General features: G+C 38.5%; 1 protein-coding gene across 12 annotated transcripts in view; it reads left to right on the forward strand.

The window, feature by feature from the left end:
• Positions 1 to 742: 742 nt before the first annotated feature.
• ANK2 (ankyrin 2) overlaps positions 743 to 24,890 on the forward strand; it is a 317,165-nt gene continuing 293,017 nt past the window's right edge. For 8 of the 12 annotated variants that reach the window (XM_027597312.2, XM_027597302.2, XM_027597314.2 and 5 more), the window contains exon 1: positions 744 to 881. In XM_027597312.2, the coding sequence (XP_027453113.1) occupies positions 798 to 881 (84 nt within the window). In that variant the 5' untranslated portion in view covers positions 744 to 797. Of the gene's footprint in view, positions 882 to 24,890 lie in introns of all 12 variants that reach the window. The other 4 variants (XM_027597323.2, XM_027597330.2, XM_027597333.2 and 1 more) reach the window with 2 other exon arrangements.

Raw genomic sequence — 24,890 nt, forward strand, 5'->3', positions numbered from 1 at the left:
CAAGGGCGCGCGCGCGCGCGCACACACACACACACGCTCATACACACTCACTATCCCAGGCCTTAAGTAGCTCCTGATGGGAACATGCAGTTGTGAGATGTGTTGCAGGTGCTCTGTTAGAAGTGTACAGTGGAAGGAGGAGGCCCAGAAGAGGGAGTGATCTGTGTTACCTGGTTGATGGGGAACGTGTTCTCAAAGCTTCGTGACAAAAGTCATCCTTGAGCTGAGTTTTGAAAGATTATCATTTGGAATCAAGTGAATAACATCATAAAACTGTAACTTTCTTACATGCACTTTAGGATAGTAACAGCTAATCCTTTTCCTTAAGTAGCCTCTTCACTGGCTGAAATACATGTCTTCAGGTTCAGAGACACATTCAAGATTGTTATAGTTTTCTCATCATGCATTGTGTCTGTTCCGTGTTGAAGTACCTGTAGGAAGAAAATTAAGTGCAGGTTTTGTGTGTGGGTTGAGAGCTGATCGAATCGAAGGTGTGTCAAGAACCAACCAGCAAAGTCCCCAAATCATTCGAGTCCGTGGCATTCTTTTTTCAAGGCTTTCTTCATTGTAACCGGTCCCTGATGGTAATTGGTTGAATCAGATTTAACAATGCAGTCCGATAAACAGTTGTGGCAGCTGCTGCCATGGCAACGTCACCGTCCTTACCCTCCCAGCGCGCGCCCCTTCCCCACCCCTCCTCCTCCTCCTGCTTTCCTCCAGTAAGTGCATACTCGCTAGTGGTCTGTGCAAGCAGCAGGGTTTAATGGCAGAGCTGTTTTCTCTCCAAACTGTTCAAAATGATGAACGAAGATGCAGCTCAGAAAAGCGACAGTGGAGAGAAGTTCAACGGCAGTAGTCAGAGAAGGAAAAAACCCAAAAAGGTAAATCGCCAGAATTAGGAATGTCTGTATAGAGATATGTGTGTGTATGTGTTAGTGTGTAATATCAGTGAGATTACAGAAACCGTGGAGCATTATGAGTAACTATAGACTATGGCAGCGCCAAACATTGCCTTTTAAAGAGGCAGGTGCAGACTGCTTTCTGAGAATAGGAAAGGAACCAGGGTTCCTGATGGATACGTTGACTGGCGCATGGTGAAGTGAACAGAGATAAGGTGTGTTCTGCATGTGTATTATTGAGGATTGCGGCCACTGATGGATGCTTCTGGTGTTAACTGGGTATATATATAGAGAGAGTCATTTTATTTTTAGAATGAGTGAGTTTAAAAGGAAATGTTAAGCAGGGTGGATTGTGAAGCAAAAGGGAGATTTTTGACCAGATGTTTGCTCGGGGATGATCTTGAGATGGCCAGACAGCAAACGCCTTTGGTTCCGTGCTAAGTGTATTCTTCCTAAGGAGAAAAGACTGTTGTGACAGGAGAAATATGATCCTCAGCATGATATTTCTTTGGTTTGCTTAGCTCCTCTACAGTTTTCCCAGACATGATAGTGTGATAGCTCTTTCATTGATTAAGATAAACGGCTAAGATAAAGATATTATGGGCTGGGGCTGTTGGGCACACAAAGCAGTCTGTAGGATTTCTTAGCCTGGCACACATTCCCCCACCCTTGATTTTCATGGAAGCGATACCAGTGAGAAACAGTGGGAAAAGATGCAAACTATTCAGCCCCACCCTATGCCAGCACTTCTTTCTTTATGGCCTGACTCCTTCTGGTAAACTGTTGCAGCCTCACCGAGCAATGTGAGCCCCACCTCGGACAGAGATGTCTTTTAAATAAATTCCCCTAAAATCCGTTTATTTCTTGAGGCAATAAGATGGGCGGAATAGAAGATGATTCTCATGTAAATGTATTCCAATGTTAGAGGGTTTGCGTCTTGAATGAGCCAGTTAAACATTTTTATCACAGGCAAATGAATATTTTTCATTTTGACAATTTTGAAATTGCATTGCACTTTGAAATTAAAGATATCTGGTACTACATGTCTCATGATCTAAAAAACTGGAAGTAATTTGACACCTCTGATATTTAAAAGATCATTGTATTAGCCAACAAGGGATTAGTGTATTTCTATGGTGCCTTGTAATTTGATAAAAATGAGCATGCCCCCATATGAAATTTTTTAAAATAATAGCATAAAGATAGTGATGCAGTCTGATAAAGGCAAAGGATAAATCGGGGCAGGCAGGAGCATTGGTAGAATGTTCTTTTGTACCTGATGATTCCAGATCTTCCAGCCCTCGATGACATTTTTGTAGAACGTTAGCTAATTGATCAACATTTTAAAAAAGGGGAAAAAACAAATACAAAAGAAAAAGAGAGCAAGAGATAGGGAAAAAGAAAGAAGGAGTTTTTGCTTGAATTCACAATGTCATTTCACATTCCTCTTCAGTTTCTCTCTGAAGTCCCTGTGCTGCATTAGAAACATTATACTCAGAACTACTAAAGGGGTGAAGAATCTATATCATGGAGATTAAGATCTGAGTGTTGATACTAAATTCACACGCAAAGCCATCTTAAAGTGTTTGAGGGGGTAGAGCAGAAGAAATCATCATAGGTGATAACTATAATATTTATTCGGTATATTTTCTCAAATTATTTAGGGATAAATTCTTTTAAAACTTGCAGTTGAAATGAAAGCAATTAATAGCAAGTTTTGAATATGTGTATGTATTTTTACACACTCAGAGGCATACATTAAATGAGCTATTAAAACACAGAGGATATTGAGGGTTAAAAGTAATTTCACCTAATAGGAAGGCATACACACACATATGCACACACAAGTAAACATCCTTCAGTTCATCAAGTCAGACATAAGTGGGTTTGAATCTTAGCTCTATCCTTTAATATAGTGTGTTTGGAGCATATCATTTAATTTCTCTGATGTAGGTCCTCATCTATAAAATGTGAATAATTCTATATATCTTTTGGTGTTTTGTGAGGATTAGAAATAATGTACGTCAAATTCCTTGAGCAGTATTTAATATACAGTTCATGGCAATGACTTTTAAGGTGTTGTTACTGTTCCCTTGAATGGAAATTACTTATTGGAATAAGCCCTATAGAAGGGAAGTCTTGTTTATATTTTTAAGAGAGGCAGATGATAATATTGGTCCTTTGCAAAGGCTAGTAGTCATTTTTCAAAAGGTCAGAAGTTATATACTATAACTGGAAATTTTTTATCTCATACAAATTATTGAGATTTGCATAAACATACCTCAGGTCTTTAGATTACTACTTCACATCTTTTTTTTCACAGCAGGCAACTTAAGTTTATGTATTTATAAACTAGACCATTAAATGTGCTTTGATGAGGAAATAATAATCACGAGATAAGCATCCCTAATAAGGATAAAATCTGAGAAAAGCAAGAATTTGAGCAAAGTCGGTGCCATATCACTTTAATTGTGTTTTCTACTAGTGGTTCACATTGAGTCCATCGTAGGATTCTGTATAAGCACCCAGGACCGTGGACCACCAGGCTCACTGTGGCCTGGGTGTTGATCTAACATGTTGAATCATATTCCTTGAAAACATGCCTCTTCCTCTAGTAAATATTTAACAGATGAGCCATAATCCACTTGTTTATTCTACATCTCACAAAAGTAATACTGAGGGAGAGAACTAAAGGGTCTTTTGCCACGAAACCCACAATGTGAGAAAATAAGCTCAAGGAATTTATTTTCTATTAGAATTCTATTCTGGTTTCAGTAATTGGGTTTGTCAATGCCTGCCACCTAGAGACCACCAGGAACACACCGGTGGTTGAATGTGTTGGTAAGGGAGGATGCACATCTTGAGGAACCAAGTTAGAAAGAACTCATAGGATTTGGGTTTTGGCTGTAGTTGGTTAAAAATAAAAGAAAAAGAAAAAACACCGAGCAATCTCTCATTTAGCAAGAGAGGGGCATGTGTGGTATTTTGTGGCTTGGACAATGTTCGTGTTTTGTCTGTGTTCAGGCATGATAAGGGAGTTGTGCCATTTTTGACTTGCTCCATCCCAGTCACAGGGTGGCCTGGCCTGAAGATGATGCTTTGTGAAATTGTTTATGTTCAGCAGAAGAACACAAAGGCTAATTGGATAGTACCAGGTTAGCTCCTGGATGCTGGTGGCTGCTTTTCTCTTTCTCAGGCTTGAACACAAAGATACTTTTGGAGAGAGAGAGAGAGAGAGAGATTTATTATTGGATGCTCTTTAGTGTTCAAGGAAAATAAACCAGATATTGTTTAGCAACAATAAGTATTCAGAGAAATCTTTTTCATCTGATACTTCAGCAAATAGTATACCTCAGGCCCAGTAATTTCACACGATAATTTTCACACAAATGAATATTGCCCAACGTACAGATTTGGGGTGGATGTTCTAGTGGTTGTTCAGTGGAAAAGAGGAAATAGGAACTACTCTAATTCTCAGCTGGAATCCTGGACTAAAAGGAAGCACTGAGACCTATATGAAATGTTATCACTGTCAGAGAGTTTTTAGCCTATTCTAAACCCTGAACAACTGGTTAAAAATTTCTTATTCCAGACAATATTTTGGCAGATTAGGTTAAAATAATTCAACACCATATTAGAGTGCAGTACTCCACACTTTCCAATTTTGCATCATTGACAAGGCAGTGGATTTGTACTAGAAGAAGCTATAGGAGCCTTTGATAATTTACATAAATGAAAGTGGAAATGCCCAAGGATCAATCACTCATGACAGAGCCATCTGAAACCACTAGGCCTGCTGAGTTCTTCTAAACAAGTAAAAAACTAAATGGCTTAATAACAATTCACTCATTTGGTGGAACACCTATATAAAGATTCAAATATAAATACTATTGTTTTCAATAGAGTAGTAAGGTAAAATGGCTTTGTCATATATTTTATATTCATTTAAAATGTTTTGTTCTGGGCCGTTATTTTAAAATATTCACAAGCATTGCAAAATTTTTGGATTATATATATTTTTATTGCTGTTTACTTACCACTACCTAAATAGGGAAATGAAAGTGGTACCAGATGCGTGATTGAAATGTTGCACCATTGAAATGTGAGTGAGAGACATAGAGAAAAAGTTTATTTTTACAGCAGACACAGAATGTATGGCTTTTTTAGTGGAATCAGGTAGCAGATCCAGCATTTGGGTGTTCAAATCTTCTTGTAGTCAGATTACTTTTGAATTTAGCTGGTGCCTTATCTTGTTCAATCAAGTCTAGAAAGGCTTTCGTGTATAATTCATCCTGAATAATATCCCCATTTCTTCAATTTTCCAAATAACTTACGATTTATCTTTTTTTTAAAACATGAATTTAAAACCCAAAATAGCACATGTTGCCTGAAGACAGCAATTCCCCATCACTGAAGGTATTTAGGATGACCATCTGTCAGAGATGATGGAGATTTATTTTATTGGAAAGAGAAATCCCTTACAACCTGGTATTCTGTGGTTTTCTTTCTATGTCTCTGTTTCTAGGTCTTTCTACCTACCTTTATGATACTGATTTTTCACTGATAATTTCATATGCAAGTAATAGCTAAGATATTAATCCCAAAGTACCTTTTTTAGAGTAAAGCGTTGTCTGCTGCCCATAACTACCAGAGTTACCTGGGTTGCCTTCTAAAAGAAGAGAAGTCTTAGGACCCATGTCAGACTGGCTCAATCACTTTTGGTGATTTTTTAACAGGCTTCCAATTCCTTTGTTTTTATGTACACTAGAGTTTAGGACCATTAGAACCATTGCCTGAGAATGTGGTCAGCAGGCATGAAGTAGAGTTATTTTAGAAAGAAGAATCTCTAATTTCAGTGAGATGTGTTAGATATTACTTGGCTCTTGTAGTTGCATTTATTTCTTTTACGTGTAGATGGCGATGACAAGGACACAAGAGAACAGAAAGCATTTTTCTCCCTATTTTACTCTTATTCTACATCTAGGACTTAGAATTATTTCACATCCACCATCTCATTTGATCTTCAAAATAATTCTCCGTGAATATTATTACCCCAGTTTTGTAGATGTGGAACTGGAGATTCAGACTCTATCTATGTGGGGATGGTGCTGGAGAAATGATAGACATTTTTCCTACTATTCCACAAATGACATATTTTGAACCATTCTCCCATGGAAACGAGGTGCTAAGATATACTTCTGTATCTCCGGCAAAGCTTCTAAGGTATCTACAGTTTCATCTTCTGCTAAGATATCCTCCAGATTCTCCCCCAGTGTTACTTCCTGTCTTTTACCGGTTGATGACATTGTCCAAAATGCTGACTCTAATCTGGGAATAATACGTAAAGGTGATTTCTTTCCTGGCTGTTTGTAATATTCTTCCAATCAGGACTCCTCTTTCCCCTCCTTTTGCTCCCATTACATTTTATGATATGTGGGTGTGGATGTTTCTTTCAGGCTATACAGACACCTACTAGACTTGGAAAATTCACAAAAATGAATGGGATAATATAAGTAAACAGGTATCTTTGTGTGGTTTAGGTGTTTTAAATTAAGCTAGCATAAAAAGATCTTACTTTCACAACTTTATTCTAATTCTTGAAAAACTTTGTTAGTATGGTATTTTCAGTAATTGTTCTATGAAAGAACATTTAAAGAAATTTAAAGAAAATATGAAAACATATTTTCTCATATACTCATTCCTGAAGTGTTTCTGGTTTCTTTTTTCTTCTCAGTAAAGTTTCTAAAGAGACCAGTGAATGCATATTGAAATAGGATTAAGATTTTTATTTTTTATTTTTAGGTTTTTTTGAAGATTTATTTATTTATTTATTTGACAGAGAGAGAGAGAGAGAGAAACAGCGAGAGCAGGAAAACAAGCAGGGGGAGTGGGAGAGGGAGAAGCAGGCTTCCCGCTGAGCAGGGAGCCCGATGCGGGGCTCTATCCCAGGACCCTGGGATCATGACCTGAGACAAAGGCAGACGCTTAACGACTGAGCCACCCAGGTGCCCCAGGATTAAGATTTTTAAATCTGTATTTGTTACTATCTTGTCCCAATTTAGAGCATACTAAATTATAAATATACCTACAACTTTGTTTCTTTCCTGCTTATATCGTGTTCTAATTCCTGTTGGTAGCAGAAACAAAACCACTGTCTATTTTTATCTCAGTGGCAGGATTCATCACAACAAATAAACTTACCATCTCAATTTCCTTTTACTTGAATGGTTAGAGTTGGGATTGTTACCAAATAAGACCATCTTTTTTTTTTTTTTAAGATTTATGTATTTATTTGAGAGAGAGAAAAAGAGAGAGGATGGGGGAAGGCAGAGGAAGAGAATATCAAGCAGACTCCCCATTGAGCGTGGAGCTGGACACAGGACTCCGTTTCACGACCCTGAGATCATGACCTGAGTGGAAATCAAGTCAGTGCTTAACCGACTGAGCCACCCAGGTGCTCTGAGACCATCTTTTGATAGAAAAAAATTAACTTTTATACACTTGAGACCAAGTAAATATGATAGAATATTCCTTTTCTTTGAAATCCATTAATACCTGCCAACACCTAAATCTAGAGGGTGAGCTTCTACTTAGTTATCAGACCTGGTTTTTATTCATGGTTTTCTGTTAACTCACAAACAACTATCATCTTCTACCCACTAATTTGTGTTTGTACTCATTAAGACAAAGGCCTGATTTTTAACATTTGCTTAATGAGCTTCAATTTCTAAGAATCAACTTGTTTAACTCAGTTTAATTTAGGTGTTTCCTCCTAACCCATAGGAAAACTCCCTTAATTCAACAATTTTGTATTGGTTTGCTCAGTGTAGAGCACTGAATTCGCTGTCATGGCATTTCAGGGCTGAAAGTCAATGATTGATACCTTCATGGAGTTTCTATTCTGATTGAGGAGACATTTCTGTTCTATAAAAAAAGTAATGAGCAATTCAGAAATATTATAAGTATTATGTAATACTTAGCAAGTATTATAAGTATAGTGTTGTGCAATGCCAAATATAAATTCTGTAGGAGCCTGGAGAAGGCTAAGAGATCAGTGTGATTTTATTAAAATATTAAGCTCCACAAGTGGGTGAGCAATAGCCTTGAGCCTTGAATTATGGATAATGCTTAAGTATGAAAGGGGGTTAGATAGGCAACCCAGATGGGGCAACCTCAGCCATAGAATTACAAGTCACACTAAAGATTAGGAAACTGTTGAGAGACTTGCTGTAGTTTATCACCATAAATTTTGTGGGTGAACTCTCCCTGACATGTCCTTATGCTCTGCACCTTGTTCCATTCTAGGTTCACATTTTAGAATTCATCTTGTTTGGGGGGCTTATTCTGTGTCCTTCTCTTATAGCACATATTTCTTTAATCACTTATCTATGAAGCCTTGCCCCATATATATATTTGTGTTTATAAATTATTTCTTTAGTCAATTATAAATTCCAATAAATAGGCCTCCAAATTAATAAGGCATCTCAATCTAGTAGGGACACTTTTTGTAATTATCCAGATAATCAACCTCTGCCTTTATCTTTAGAGAAACTGCTATGGTTACCCTTGGACTGTAATGGTTTAGAATACTTATATGGGAACTCCTAAGACTTTACATTTACATGGTAGCTGAAAATGGCTTTTCTCATTGAGTTATTATTACATCTGCTCTATGTTAGCCCACTTTGTGTATTGGCATACTGTTGAATTTGTTCTGAGTGACTAGGTCCTGTTGGATTTTCAGATCCTTGAACATGAAATTCATGACTTTTCCCTCCTTTCCACTTGCTGCTCCATCCACAGGTTTCTGCGCTTGGTCTTTGTTCATCTGCACTGGCAGGTAGAGTGACTTATGGTTGATTATTTTACCTCTGGCTGCCTTGGACTTTCTATCCGTAAGATAAGAACAATTCTAGCCACTGCCATTTCAGAGAACACTCTAGGTTAAAGAGAAAAAAGTAAGGGGGCACATTAGAAATACAACTATGGAAACAGAAATAAGTGTTAGGATCTGTGTTGATTTTGGAAGTTTGAAGAATTTGAAAATGAAAGGTGGACCATTCTAGAATGTTTTACCAAGTGCTAGTAAGTGATACCTTTTTATACCTATTTTAATGTAATAATGTAGTAATTTATTATACTGCTGATCTTTAACAACATTTTAAGAATAAATATATCCCTGTGAAAGTTGAGCCAGTGTACATGAGAGTGTTCTACTGGAAAAAAAATACTAAAAACTTTTTAAAAAATTCAAACATTATGAAAATTTTATATGAGAAATTTAGTATTTTCTGTATGATGATTTCAATTCTCTTTTCACATAATACTTATCCCTGAAGATTCCTTGTCTCAGATGTTCTACATGTTTGCCCTGAATTCATAGGGTATGATGGCAGGATGCCTCCCTTATTTTGTAGTATTGTCTCATAATCATTGCATCCGGGTGAGGAGTGGGAGCAGGGGAGTGGCAATAGAGGTAAAGCCCACTACTTTAAAGTGAAAATCGGGAAAAAACTAGAACAAGTACAGACAATTTGCATTCAGTGGTTTGGAGATGCCATCAGAACTAGTAGATCTATCCATCCTATTGGCTTATTAAAATGAGTATGAATATCTGCTTTAATTTATTCACATCCAGTCCGACCTGTATCAGATCAAACTGACATAATTGTTTAGTATTTTCCATATAGTTGTCACAGTAAATCATTTCAGTATGCTCTTGAATCAGTCAAATTCAAAAGACTAGGTCTACATAAGAATTTAATATGTGTATATTGTTGGTATGAACTGTAGTTAATATATTAGTAATTGCCTATGTAACTTAGTACAATCTACCACATATTATCGTTTGTGTAGAAAAGTTGTTCAAAAGCTCATCTTTAAATGGCCAAAGAATATACTTTATAAGTAGCCTATAGGAATCAGTTCTGTTCTGCCTGAACATGAAGAGGAGAAGATTATTACAATGGTGCATTCTTATAGATCATTCTTCTGTCCTGGTACTTTGATGCGGCTGTAGGCCACACATCTGTGCATTGCTGGGTCACACAGCATGTAATGAGGATGTGTATCTGTGACAGTGTTAAGGCAAATTTGTTACACTCAGGGTTGTGATAATTCTTCTAAATCTCATGATGAAAAGCTGGTATGCCTTTCAATATGGTTGTTAGCTTCCCACCTCGTTACTATTCTTTTTTTTTTTTTTAAGATTTTGTTTATTTTTTTGACAGAGAGAGACACAGCGAGAGAGGGAACACAAGCAGGGGGAGTGGGAGAGGGAGAGAGAGAAGCAGGCTTCCCGCGGAGCAGGGAGCCCGATGGGGGGCTCTATCCTAGGACCCTGGCATCATGACCTGAGCCGAACGCAGACGCTTAACGACTGAGCCACCCAGGTGCCCCAAGATTAGTGTTCTATCCTAACGATACTCTTTTATCCTGTGTGGTACAAGATGAGAAAGATTAAGGAAATGTCATGTAGGTAGCTCCTCTTCTACCCATTTCAAAAGCCATGCATAGAAACCTGTGGATTTGGTAGGATAAAATACATTCACACCTAAGGTTTATCTGCAGATCAGTTTTGTTTTTGTTTTTTTGTTTTTGGTATGTGTTTCAAGGTACTATAGTTGTTTGATGATTTTGAGAACATAAATCTGATATTAGAGTGGAGTTTACATTACAGAGTTTACGTCCTGGGTCTACCAAAGGGATTTGGTTCTCCCAGTACAATGTACAGAATAAAATAAAACAAGTGACAGGAGCAAAATAAAGTATATGTGTAAAATTCTTTTTTGAGAAATTTGTATTTGTACTTTGAGAATTCAGAAATTGGCAACACTTTCCTTGTTGTTTAAGATTTATAGTAGTGACTGTAGAAAAGCCTTACTATGAATTTCCCATTTGTTTTCGTGATTTTAGACTCTTTTGAAAACCACATTTGAGTAGCATTAATAAAATGTTGGTAAGTAACACATTAAGTAAGTAACTCTTACTCTGAGACTCAGAGTCACTTCATGTACTGAGGTCTTAGGATGAGTGGTGACTAGGTTCTGGTTTGAATTGCTCAACTAGTTAGGACATAGTGCTAATCTAGCCACTGCTATTCCACACAAGCCAATTATCTTCATTTAGTCTCAAAAGCATAGACTTCATTCTTAACATCAGAGAGTAACTGATCGAAGGGATACAGTATGGGAGAATACTGCCAGATGTGTACAAACCTAAATCTACTACCCCCAAAAAACACACTTAAAAAATGGACAGTCTATTGACACATATTTAAGTGTCAAGATTACCCCCTAATTACTTATCTCCTCAATATGAAAAAGAATTCTAGTCCTTTTCTAGAAGGTCCATATGAGGAGTAACAATAGTAATATAATAAAAGTAAAATGGAGGTCCTCTATGGCCTTATGATGAAGTTAACCTAATTCAAACTTGTTTGAATGAATTTTTTTTTCCAATAAGCTGGACAGTTTAACTATAGAAAAATTCATTAGGAAAAATAGTTTAACTCATTGAAACATTTTATAATAATAATAGGAACATTTTTTTCAATAATAAGAAGCAATAATTAATATATATTGAGAGCTTATCATGGTATTACCCATTGTGCTAAGAGTTCTACATAGATTATCTCATTTTATCTGCACAATAATTCAATGAGTTGGCACTATCCCGTATTAAAGAGGAGGAGACTGATGTCTAGAGGGATTGGAAAACTTCCCTGATTAAATCCATATAGCTACTAAGTGATGGGTGCAAGATGTTACCCTGAGTCAAAATGACCTTCCTGCCTGTCTCCAAACCCCTGTGCTATGCTGATAGACCAACATGTTAAACAATTAAGATAGGATCAAGAATGCAAAAAATAGAGGTTTCTTTCTGTTCAAAACCCAGTGACCCAATATGCCTTCTCTGGTTAGTCAATGAATCCAAAATGCTATTTTGGTTGATTTTTTTTCCTCAAATATAGTTCAGAACAGAAGTATAAATCCAAGTAGGAAACTGTTTTTTATGTGTAGTCATTGGGTAAAATTATCAGATGCACTCATAATATTCAAGCCAGATGTGAATTCCTGGTCTTTGCACTGGAACACTGAAGAATGAAGCTTTCTATGTTGATATTTCCATCTGCACTTCAACTATTTTTGTCAAATGGCTGACACCCTTAACTAGCCTCTTCAGTATAAGGGGGAATTTGTTAGTGAGTGCATGTTGTTTGTCCTAATTCCAAAGGTCACTAATATGTGATGTGCTTCATAATCTACACAGCAGGGACTTCTTTCCAGTTGTTAAAGAATCAGTAGGAGTGATTGGCCTATTACATGGGGCAATCAGGCATTTGTATAGTGGCTCATGTAGGAACATGGCACTTACACTATTTTTTGAGTGGGTAGGAAATCTCTTCCATCAGGAAACTCTTCCAGATGACCTGACCCCAAGTGGCTTCCATGCCTGATTTGTGAAGGTAGTTCTTAGACAACAGCAACAAGTTATATGTGGTTTGGGAATTTACTCTTATTTTGACAAAATGGCTTGATTAGATTAAAAAAACCATTGTTGCAACAATTTTCTGAATCACCCACTGGCCAGAGTCCAATGGAAGAGTGAAGTTTGTCTCCTAATTGCTTCTTTCTGATAATAATATTAAGGGATGATTATTTTTAAAAATCTTAATTTATAATTTATCACATATGAAGAAAATAGCTGAATGGAAGTAATTTATCCTTTGCAGAGCAATAAAAAATTTTCTTTTTTCAAAAAGGGAATTGGGAGATGTTTTTTGAGGGTTGCCTATATAACAAAGTCAAGAGTTTGGGAAAAATGATATACACACATAAATATACATTTGGATTATTCTAGGTTTCAGATATGATACTATTGGAAATGGCTTAGAAACTGGATTTTTTAAAACAATAGTTATAACTGTACTTTAATTCATAGTTGTCTGGTGTTTGAAGTGTTTTCATTATTGCTGTCATCATAGAAAATTTTTGTAATGATAACTATCCTTCTAAAAGCCTAATGCCATGTCATGTACAGATTTTAGATTCTTGTCTAAAGTTGGATTATTAATTTGGAAGTCATAGGTTGAATTTCCAAATATTCAAACAGGCTTCCCTCCCCCTTGCATGGATTTGACTCTGTTTTCCTGTGTGTGTATGTCGGGATCTATGATGGCAGTCTCATGTTCCCACTGAGGAGTCAAGGTTATGTGGAGAGTATCCTGGGATGGCCTAATCTATAATCTAAATATCATGTATTTGATAAATTGAGACTATGTGGTCCAACATGGAACCTCCAGAATATTTTTGATACAAATGATTATATCACAAGGGTGATTGATACTTAGGATATAGCTGGCTACATCTTTCAACATACTGAATGTTCTGGAATGTAAAAAGGATCCTTGGTATCTGTTTCATGACAACTGTCTAGTACATATTTATTTATTATTTGTCCAGCAATTTCAAGGCTGTATAGCTCAGATATTTAATAATGGGATTAATATTTTGTCTTTTTTTAAAGATTTTTATTTATTTGAGAGAGAGAGAGTGCACATGTGCATAAGTCGGGGGAGGGGCAGAAGGAGAGGGAGAGGGACAAGCAGACTCCTGGTTGAGGGAGGAACCTGACATGGGGATGGATCCCAGGACCCTGAAATCATGACCTGAGCTGAAGTTAGACGCATAACCAACTGAGCCACCCAGGTGCCCCTTGGCTTTTTTTTCTACAATACTAATTTGATTATTTTCCCTGGGCCTACCATGATGACAAGTAATTATGTCTGTTGACCCTAAACTGACCTCAAGGAAATGAGGTGCTTACACCAATTTAGGTAACAGATGACAAATATCTGTGTTATAGCTGACCGAGATTCAAGTTCTATAGTGTAATATCTACTTGGAATTGGAAATTTTGAAAGTGAGTATGAATATATCCAGTGGAATATATATGATTATTAGTATATATGTGTGTGTGTGTGAATAACAAATGTTATCTTTGGATATTGCCAAATAATAGCAAAAATGCCACAAAATTTGCCATGTTTCCTAAATGAATTATATTGGGTTGTCATTTAGTAAAAGTTTTCAAATTATACCTGCAGCCAATATTGCAGGTAACATTTGATAATAGTCATTATTAAAATAAATTCTGGAAAAGGTAGATTTCAGTGTTGCTTTCTCAAAAAATATATTGTAGTTCTTGAATTCACTTTCTTCCATGTGTCTTGTGAAAGTTTGTATTTCTTTAATGATGCAGATGAATCTTTTCTCACTGTAAAATGAATTGCTTCTGTTACAATAAAAAAACATTGTTTTTGTGTGGCTACTTTCTCAGTTAGGAGAGGATGAAAAAGACTGAAAAAAGATCTAGATAAATAGAATCTAAATCTCTGATATTAATTGCAGATTATTTTTGTTGGCTGGCAGTCATAGGTAGGTATTTTTTATATTATAATTTTTAAAATTTTTGAAAATTAACAGCATATGTGGAAGTCAAAGAGCTGAAGTAAGGCTGAAAAATAAATATAAAAGTAAGTTCTGTTAATTCTTGCTAATTTTCAACTAAATACATTGAAGGTTTTAGATTGCAAAGGGAAAATACCCTTCCATTTATTTCATTTGATGGCTCAAATGGCAATTTACTTACAGGAAGCTTACCCCTCAAATGATTTTAATGTAATGTTTTATTTTTGAGTTGACCTATAATATTAAACTGAAACTTGTGTTTTTCATAAACACACACACACACACACGCACACACACTCTTTTTTTCAGTGGATATATACAAATGCCTTTCTTCCCATGGAAAATTATTTTTGGAATTTATAGTAATACTGTCCAATTGAAATTGTATTGCTTTTAGGTGTTAAAGATCTGTATTATTTATTTTAAAGAAATTCTGGGTCTTGTTAATTCTTTATGAACATGAGGTGCTTTAGAATTTGGTTATGACATAGCTGCATTTTTCTGTGAGTCTCACAGGAGAAAAAGGTCCCTTCTACCTACCTCATCATCTCTCTGTACAGATTAAGCTCCCTCAAGAATACTCTGTGTGGCTTATCATGATGATAGGATTTTGTGCCTGATTTAGTAGTGTTTCCCATATGCAGGTGCCAATTGTTGTGTGAGCATATACATAACAGCAGGTGGTACCAGGTCAGGATTCATCTAGGATTAAGGAGGGGCTCTACATTCCACAGTGTTATATCAGCCACTTTTTGTTTCGGTGACTGAAATCCCCCATCTCCCCACCTGCCAGCCCGGTTTACCCACCTCCCCCTAGGAGCTTAATCTGTGGTGGTGTGCCTTGCCACAGGGCACTAGTTCCTGCTGCCCCATTTTGAGAAAATCCAAACTATTGTGAAAATTACAATTTCATTGTATGGTTCTTTGAAATGTTAACTTTTGTGATCTAAGCCATGAAATGACAATTAATTTCCTTGTATATCTGTAGAACGTCTAACAAATAAAAAACGTTGGAATTGAAATTTAAACAAGCACGGTACCTCTCAAATTCTACAGAAACATATCACATCACTTCTCCTGTGTGTATAATAAAGATAATGATTATTTTGCTATTGCAGTCCATATAAATATATGAATGTGCTCTCTCTCTCTCATGCAGCTGACTCTAATATTTGATTAATGCTAGTTTTCTTTGAAAGCAATACAGGCAATCTGGGTCCGAGGACCTGGGCGGAGGTTGGGGGGGTCCCACAGGACCAGCCAAAAGGGTCCTTGGCTTGGTGCAGGATAGAGATCAAACGCAAGGTGGAGAAAGTAAAAACAGAGTTTACTGAATAGTATGAGTGACAGAGAATAGCAGGCAGAGTGTCTAGGAGACTTGGAAAGGAAAGGAAAATAAGTCCTGTGGTTGTTTGGGATTAGGGATTTATGAAAAGGGATCTAAAGTATATGTTCCTTTGGGAACCCAAGGTAGGGTCTGATCAAAGATGAGTGTCATGTGAACAATAGGTATTATTCTGGAAATTATTATTTTTTTAAAAGATTTTATTTATTTATTTGTTTGTCAGAGAGAGAGCATAAGCAGGGGGAGTGGCAGGCAGAGGGAGAAGCAGGCCCCCCACCCCCACCCCGAGCAAGGAGCCCGATGCAGGGCTCAATCCCAGGACCCTGGGATCATGACCTGAGCTGAAGGCAGATGCTTAACCGATTGAGCCACCCAGGCACTCTGTTCTGTTTCTTTTCTTTTCTTTTTTTTTCTTTTCTTTTCTTTAAGAAAGAGAGGGAGTGTGGGGGGGAGGAGCAGAAGGAGATAGCCCAGGGCTGGATCTCACAACCCTGAGATCATGACCTGAGCTGAAATCTAGAGTCAGACGCTTAACAAACTGAGACGCCCAGGCACCCCTATTCTGGAAATTATTGAAGGTAGGGGTATTGATCCCAGTGTCCACAGAGATTTGTCTGAGGCTAATGTCCTGGAACATGTTTGGGATCTGGCTCTTCTTTGATGTTATTAGGTGTTTGGGGCCTAGGACAAAACTCAGAGAATGATTAACTTGAAGTGGGAACAGCTTCTTTGGCTTATTCAGTGGCAAAATACAGAACATGCATAAATGGGCCCTAACAGGAAAACAGCAGAGGTAGAGCCTTTCTAACATGGAGTCCCTTCAGCTTCCCTACCTCAAGAACATAAACTTTTAAGAGCTGCAAGTAGCTTAAAATAGAGCTGAAATAAGCTTAAAATTTCCAAATTCAAATGTCTTATTTTATATGAGGAAACTGAGACCCAGAGAAGCCAAGCCCGTTGGCCAAAATCATGTAAGTAGTTACATGGGCTAGGCTTCACATCTCCTGACTCCTAGTGATCCTTCTGTTGCTTAGAGGTCATTTTCAAGAGCAATCAAAGCCTAGCAGTGAGGGGTGCCTGGGTGGCTCAGTTGGTTGGGCGACTGCCTTCAGCTCAGGTCATGATCCTGGAGTCCTGGGATCAAGTCCCGCGTGGGGCTCCCTGCTGAGCAGGGAGTCTACTTCTCCCTCTCCCTCTGCCTCTCTCCTGCTCTCTCTCTCTCATTCTTTCTCTCTTGGATAAATAAATAAAATCTTAAAAAAAAAAACAACCTAGCAGTGAGAATGAGAATTTAAATGTTGAGTTGGAGAGGTACAGTTTAGGAAGTCCCCTAATCTGCTGTGTGAAGGATACTTGGGCCAGCTTGACAATGAGCACAAGCTATATTTCTAACACCAAGTGATGTGCCAAGTTTTTATTTGTGAGATCATTATGCAAAATCTAACTTCCTCATATTTACTAATCAAATGCTTCATGAGAACCTTTATATTAGTGTTACGAAACCAGAGCTATCTTTCAGCTGTGATTTGGGAAAGAAGTACTTTGCTGTGGTCATTCCTCTGGTGTCTCCCTGGGTCCAGGTATATATTTTATGATACCTTATGGCCTTTTTAAGTTAGAACTTTAAAGGAAACTAAAAGGGTAGTTGAAATCAAAACATTATGAGTAAACTATATATGGATTTATTGACCCATTAACACACATTAGTCTTATAAAGGTCCTTGGTTTTACTTAGTCTGTGTATACCTTCTATTTTTAGTCCCTCCCTCCCTCCCTCGGTTCATGTTGTCCCCCTCGCCCCAACACACACACACACACACACACACACACACACACACACACAGTGCTTACTCCTATAAGCACTGTGAATTCAGTTACTGTGGTACTCTTATTAGGAAGGGTTCCTGGTTACTGGTGGGGGTGCCCTTTCTTCATCCATGTACTTACTAATTCTTCACTCAGCACACATTTATTGAATGCCTCTTAATGGCTGGACACTGCTGTGAAAAATGCAAAATACAAAAATGAGGGAGACATATTTCTTGGCCTCAATGAAAGAGAATTCCTCAAGGAATATGTCCCCTTTATTAAATAGATAATTTTTAAAAAGTTTATTTATTTAAGTCATCTCTACACCCAACATGGGGCTTGAACTCACAACCCTGAGATCCAGTCACACACTCTTCCAATTGAGCCAGCCAGGTGCCCCTAAATGGATAGTTATTATATTAGATGCTACCTGCAGTGATGGGAATATACAGAGCCTACCATAGAAGCGCAGAAGTGGTCCCTGTGAGGAAGGGGAGGAGGTGAGGCCGGAACTCCTGCAAATTGTAGTGACTGAGCCCCTCTAGCCTATGACGACTGAGCTGAGCTGTAAAGGATAAGTAGGAGTGAACCGGGCACAGGGGTGTCAGAAGCCTTTCTGACTGAAGGTATGACATGTCATGGTGAAGTGAGAACAGGGCTGCATGTCCAGGGAGGAAGGGCCTAATGGGGTACAGCACAGACTCTGAGCCCGGACCACATGTTCTGACATGTTCAGAGTGTGTAAGTAACTCACTTCTCTGTGCCTCTTTCTTCATCTGTAAAAACTGAGCACCTGCCTAACAGGGTTTCTGTAAGTTCATGTCTTTAGACATGAGTTCATGTCTAAAACTGCTTAGAATAGGACGTGGTGAGAGTGAACACCATGTAACTTTTTTGTCATTAGATTATAAAGTGAAAAGTAGGTAGGACTTGTGATGAATGAGGCTGAAGATGTAGGCAGGAGTAAGAATGTTGTACCTCATGTTCATGAGCTTGGGCTATGTGCTGTATAGCTAAAGAGGGGACTTTGAAAGGCTTTAAGCAGTAGGGTGCCATGGCCAGATTTTTTTTTTTTTTCCCATTACTGTGGAGACTGCAGAGAATGGGAAAGTCTGGAGGCAGATTTTATTTAGGGAGCTATAATGCGGGGGAGATACGATATGGGAATGAACTGGAATTTAGTATAATAGGTGTGGCAAGGAAGAGATGAATAAAGGCAAATTAGTCTCAATAGGCCTTTGAATAGACGGGGTGGGGGGTTGTTAGGAGGTGGAGTTGGAGAAAAGCCAGTAAAAAATGACTCCTAGATGTCCACCTCTGATGGTCTGGCAGCTGGTGGTAGTAGAACTGACATGGCTAATAGTAAAGAGGGAACAAGTTCAGAGAGAAAGGTACGGGTTCTGATTTTCACATATAGGGCCTGAGGTTCCTGTGGGAGATGCAGATGGGAAAGTCTAGCAAGCATTTGAAGTGTGACACTTGGAGGAAAGGTCAGGATAGATATAATTTTAGGAACCATCAACAATGTGAGGTGGAAATCACAAGATGTAACAAAATCACTCATCAGTGGAGGATGGAGTCGTGACATCTGTAGTTACAGGGAAGGCTAAGAAAGAGGTTTTCAGGAGAGAGACAATAAAAGGAGATAGAAGAGCTCCCAGGAAACCCGGGAAAGAGAATGTATGCATTTTTTGCCTCTAGGTTATTATTTCCCCACATATGAATGCCTGGCTTAGATTCTAACAGATGTTCCTTTGAGGCTGTACTTTACAAATCAAAGCTCCAAGCATGTCTGAGGCTGCCTGGTTTGCCAACACCCAGGCTGCATGGCCACAGTGAAAATAAGTTAACTGGTCACATCTTTCCCTCTAGTTAGGTGGACCACTCTTGCTCTCCTTCTATACTGATCACATGATCACCGAATCTCTGGGGACACTCAGTGATGCCAGTTGCTTTTCTAAGCGTGATGTTTTGAGTCTATCTAGTTCCTGGGCAAATACAAAACAAAGACACCATTTGGGCAAATATTCCCAAAGAAAATCAAAACAAATTATCTCCCATTGCATTCTTACTTCTTTTTCCTCTGTTTTTTCCTGAGTGTTGGAAAGATGTAAACTTTATAGCCACATCTTTGCAACAAAACAAATCTGCCACTAATTGCCTGTGAGTAGCAAATAAAGGTCTTTTAAGTTTTTTCTGCTCTTATGTGTGAATTTCACCCACACCATGAAAGAATTGTAAAGATACAAAAAAATCGAGGCAATTAGTTATGTCTGTACTGGATGGTTGCATATAAGTGATGCTGGAAATTATTATGAGCATATTTAATTTTTAAAAATTATTTATTTATTTATTTGACACACAGAGAGAGCACAAGCAGGGAGAGTAGCAGGCAGAGGGAGAGGGAGAAGCAGGCTCCCCGCTAAGCAGGGAGCCTGATGCGGGCTCCAACCCAGGACCCTGGGATCATGATCTGAGCCAAAGGCAGATGCTTAGCCTACTGAGCCACCTAGTGCCCTGAGAATATTTACTTTTAAAAACAGTTTGCATACTGGAGGTCCCTGGCAGTCCTTTAAATTTATTTTACCCTTTTTGCTTCTACCACTTGATACATTCTGAATGTCACATAAATAGGCTTCTCATAAAAGCTTTGGAAAATTTTGGGGCACCTGGGTAGCTCAGTTGGTTAAGTTTCTGCCTCTTGATTTCAGCTTAGGTCTTGACCTCAGGGTCGCGAGTTCAAGCCCCATGTTGGGCTCCACGCTGGGCGTAGAGCCTACTATTAAAAAAAAAAACTGGAAAATTTCAGCTTACAACCTAAGATGAAAAAAATAACATTTATAAAATAACAATATATTATTACATACATATAAAAATATATAACATTATTTTAGTAATGGATTTAAAAAGTGGCTGTGAAACTCCTAAAGGTATTTTCCACATTTCAGATAGAGAATTTGCTGTCACATGAGGATAAAGAGAATGATCAGAAATGAATCATACGATTGTGTATTTGGATATTTGTATTACAGTGAGAACAATGACATGGCTAAGAGTAAAAAAATATTGTAGACAATTTGACAACACACAAATAATAAACTACCACTTTAGGTTTAAGTAAACACTAAACAGGTATAAAGTCAAGTAAGGGATTTCAGACTCACAGATTAAGAAAATTGGAAATGAAGATTGGAGTCCTGAAAGTAATGAGTGATATAAGCAGATCGCAGAAGAGTAAGAGCAGGAGTGAGAACCGTCAGCCGGGGCATGTCATCTGCGAGCAGAGAATGAGCAAGGTCAGGGAGAAACAAAGAAAAGAACATTTATGCCCTAATTAGCCAGCAATTTGTTATAAAACAGCCTTGCCACCTGGAGAGCAGAATTAAAAAATGTATTGGCACAAACCATCAAGTGAGCCAAATGAGAGCAGGCCGTCTTCCAGGTCAAGGCACAGGCTACAGCCGCATAGCTCGCCAAGTCTGAGGGAGAAGAAAGCGTGCTGTAGTCAAGTAAGAGATAATGCAAAGATCAGCATAAGTTCATGAGACTTGCATATTGCAGTCAGTCCTTTAAAAGTTATATAATGAATCTGGCCTTTGGCACCAGTACATGATACCCTAAACTGGGTGTTTTGCTGCCATACGAAACTATATACGACAAGGAGAAAGCTGCTCATCTCTTTTCTTGAGATTTTATTTATTAGAGAGAGAGAGAGCACAGAGGGAGAGTGAGAGGGAGAAACAGACTCCCCACTGAGCAGGGAGCCCGATGCAGGGCTCGTTCCCAGGACCCTGGGATCATGACCTGAGCTGAAGGCAGATGCTTAACCCACTGAGCCACGCAGGCGCCCCTGCTCATCTCTTTATTGCATCATCATTTATGCTAAACTTTTCCATTGAAGGATAATGTTTCCCTTTAACCTTGGTGCCACATGTGACTCATTGTTCTTTCTTATGCTGAATATCCAGTGCATTTTTCTAACTCATCACTTTTACCTTCACCGCAGTGCCCACTCACTCCTCCTTCTCGAGCCCCCCCCACAAGGACTGCATGAGGTTCTTCTACTACCTGCCATGCCCCTGCCAGAGTTCTCTCCTCCCTTTCATCTTGTTTTCTAGGCATGGGGGCTTCCCTGCCTTATGTCATGCCGTGAACTGATCTATTTCCCTCTGTGTTGACACTTGACCAGAACGATCTAACCCGTCTCATCCCGAGCCCAGCTGGATGCCCCGGTCAACACTGTCACTTCACTCATGTGCTGAGAGTCAATCCACATTTCAGGCTTTACACCACTTGTCTCTTTTGTCCCTGACCCTGGTTGGACACTGCAGAGAAGTGGCTCACAAACTCTCCCCATGCCTTTCTGCTCAGAGAGATGACATCTTTATTCTCCAAATTAAAATGTAGCTTCCTTTGTTCATTTCCCTTCTCTTGGTACGCTTTTTCTTCCTCTTGACAAAGTTGATCAGCTTTATTCCTAGAATGCCAACATTGTCACTTTATCATTTAAAAACTCTTGGCATTGGGAAAGTCATGAAACCGTGAGTCCTAAGTAGAAGGGTAGTGGTGATTCTGTAAGCACATGATTACGTGGTGTCTTTTACTCTGAGATTAGTCAGTATAAATGGCATTGTCCCATGTTTAAATTTTTTCTTCTAATTCTGACTGAACTTAGTGACTCTGAGTTTGAATCCCAACAAAAATGTACTTACTTTAATTTCCTGGTTTTGGCACATCAGATAATCAGTAAATTCACTGGAAGACAGAGTATCCCTTTACCCTATGAGTCTATCAGTACAATTTAGGAACCAACCAATCAAACACTCCTTTTTTTTTTTAAGAGATTTTATTTTTAAGTAATCTCTCTACCCAACATGAGGCTCAAACTCAAAACCCCTGAGATCAAGAGTTGCACGCTCCACAAACTAAGCCAGCCGGGTGCCCCTCAAGCACTCTTTTTGGTCCTCAGGTAGTAATCATTCCTGCTTAGTCAGACTATACTACATCTCTTTCCATAGAGATCCTGTAGCCCCATTCCCTTGTGTAACTTTCCTGATTTTATTCACTGCTGCCATTGAATGCATTGAGTCTTGTAAAAACCCTTAAGCACTAATTAAATTAATTTATGGAGTATGTCATTAACATCTCATTCTGCCTGGATCTTTTCTAAGACAATAAGCCCTTGGGACATTTGAAATGCTTATGTTTAGTTGCTTAGTAAATCCTTAGCACCCATCATAACATCAGATTTTGATGACAGTAATGGTGACGGATCAAGGAGGCTATCACACCCCGGAGAAGTTATGAGCCAAGAATGTCTAGTTAGATTTATTTAGAAAGAAGTAACGGACAGGATAAAGCACTAAGAATAAGATTGGGTTCATTTTAAATTGAGATGACAACCATTCCATAGTCCTAAAATAATGACTGCTTCTCTCGTATACTGTACATGTCTAAATTGCCTCACATTTATTTAAAAACAAAGCCTTAAATGAAATAGCAGCTGACAGAAGCTTAGGCCTTATGTCTTTTCAGTCAGTTTAGGGACAAGGACTGGCAGATAGCATGGTTTCAAAGTCAGTCAGCTGTCAGAATAGTAAGCTAGATAAAAAAATCGCAATTACAGTTCACTGTGGTAAAGGCCATGATACATATTTTTCAAGAATGGTACAGAGAGGGGCACGTGGCCCTCATAGTCAGTAGAGCATGTGACTCTTAATCTTGGGAGATTAGAGTAAGTAAACTCATGTTGGGGATAGAGTGTACTTAAAAAAAAAAAAAAAAAAAAAAGGAGTGGCACAGAGATTCACAGTATGGCTCCCTACTCAGACAAAGGGCTCGGGCAGGGCTCTGTAATAATCTCCGTGTATTTCACACCTTTTTCTTACCTGGACTATAGCCTACCTTGGCTGCCAAGATGACTCTTCCCAGACTTAACTCAAAACCACCTTCTTCTTTTTTTGTTATTTTTAAGATTTTATTTATTTATTTGACAGAGAGAGGGAGCACAAGCAGGGTGAGTGGCAGGCAGAGGCAGAGGGAGAAGCAGGCTTCCCACAGAGCAGGGGGAGCCCGATGTGGGGCTCGATCCCAGGACCCTGGGATCATGACCTGAGCCGAAGGCAGTTGCTTAACCATCTGAGCCACCCAGGTGCCCAAAACCACCTTCTTCTTAAGTCAGACTTCCTCTTTGCTTGATCAACTAATATGTTCACTCTTTCTTACTCTGCGTTTTCTTAATCCTGGTAGGATTCATTACTTCCTTTTAGTTGTCAAAATAGCTTTATATTTTGGTCTAGGCTTCTATAGCAGTATACCCAGTCCCTCTCCCATTTTGAATAAAATCAACATTGTACAGCCAGAGAGATCAGACAGAGGGACAAGTATCTTGAGCAGGCATTTACAAACTAAACCATCCACTTTCACCAGCACTTTTACCATTGCCCTATTAATATAAGTAGAAAAGGATTCTGGTTTCATGATAATCTAAGGGTTACTTGGTATGGAAAAGAAGGCCAATAAAACAACAGCTTTTATAATAATTTTTACATGCTCAAAACTGCTGCCTTTTCCAGGGCACCTTCAGCATGGAGGGAAGGATTCAGAGACTCAGTCCCATGGAGTCATAAAATCAGCAAACTCAAGCAGCATATACAATTGGATTTCTGGGGGGAAACTGTTTCCAGTGCTACAGAGTTCTGGTGCCAATCCGTTCAGGTGTTCAAATGTCAATCATCCTCCCAGACTGGTGGTCTTTGTGATATCCAAATAAAACGTGCATGAGAAATCCTCAGGATTAGAAGACACCTGTGACTATTTTCTTAGAGGTATGGCTGGGGAGTGGGGTGTGGGAACACCTCAGCTGAGTTGTGTAGGGAAGTTGTGGGAGCTGTTTAGGCAGTAACAATGCCTATGTGATTCTCAACCAAAATATAAGTGCAAGGTATTACTATGATGACTTCTCTGCTGTTCTTTTTTTCCCCCTAAAATAAACAGTTACTTCAAAAAAAAAAGGTGTTTTTTTTTTTTTCCTGTCCTGCCCTTCCAGCTTCTGAAACATGTGTTTTTATTGGGTGCTATAATTGTAGATATAATAGTATCTTTACTCAAACTGTTTTTTTCCTAAGATTTTATTTATTTATTTATTTATTTGGGAGAGAGAGCATGTGCAGGAGCAGGAGAGGGGCAGAGGGAGAGGGAGAGGGAGAAGCAGGCTCCCTCTGATGTGGGACTCGATCCCAGGACCCTGAGACCTGAGCTAAAGGCAGATGCTTAACCAACTGAGCCACCCAGGCACCCCCTCAAACTGTTTCTATGATAGGATTTATGACAATTATGTCTTGCTGTTAGTAGACCTGTCTATCT

This window comes from Zalophus californianus, chromosome 2 (assembly GCF_009762305.2).
Source record: "Zalophus californianus isolate mZalCal1 chromosome 2, mZalCal1.pri.v2, whole genome shotgun sequence".
Classification (NCBI taxonomy): Eukaryota; Metazoa; Chordata; class Mammalia; order Carnivora; family Otariidae; genus Zalophus; species Zalophus californianus.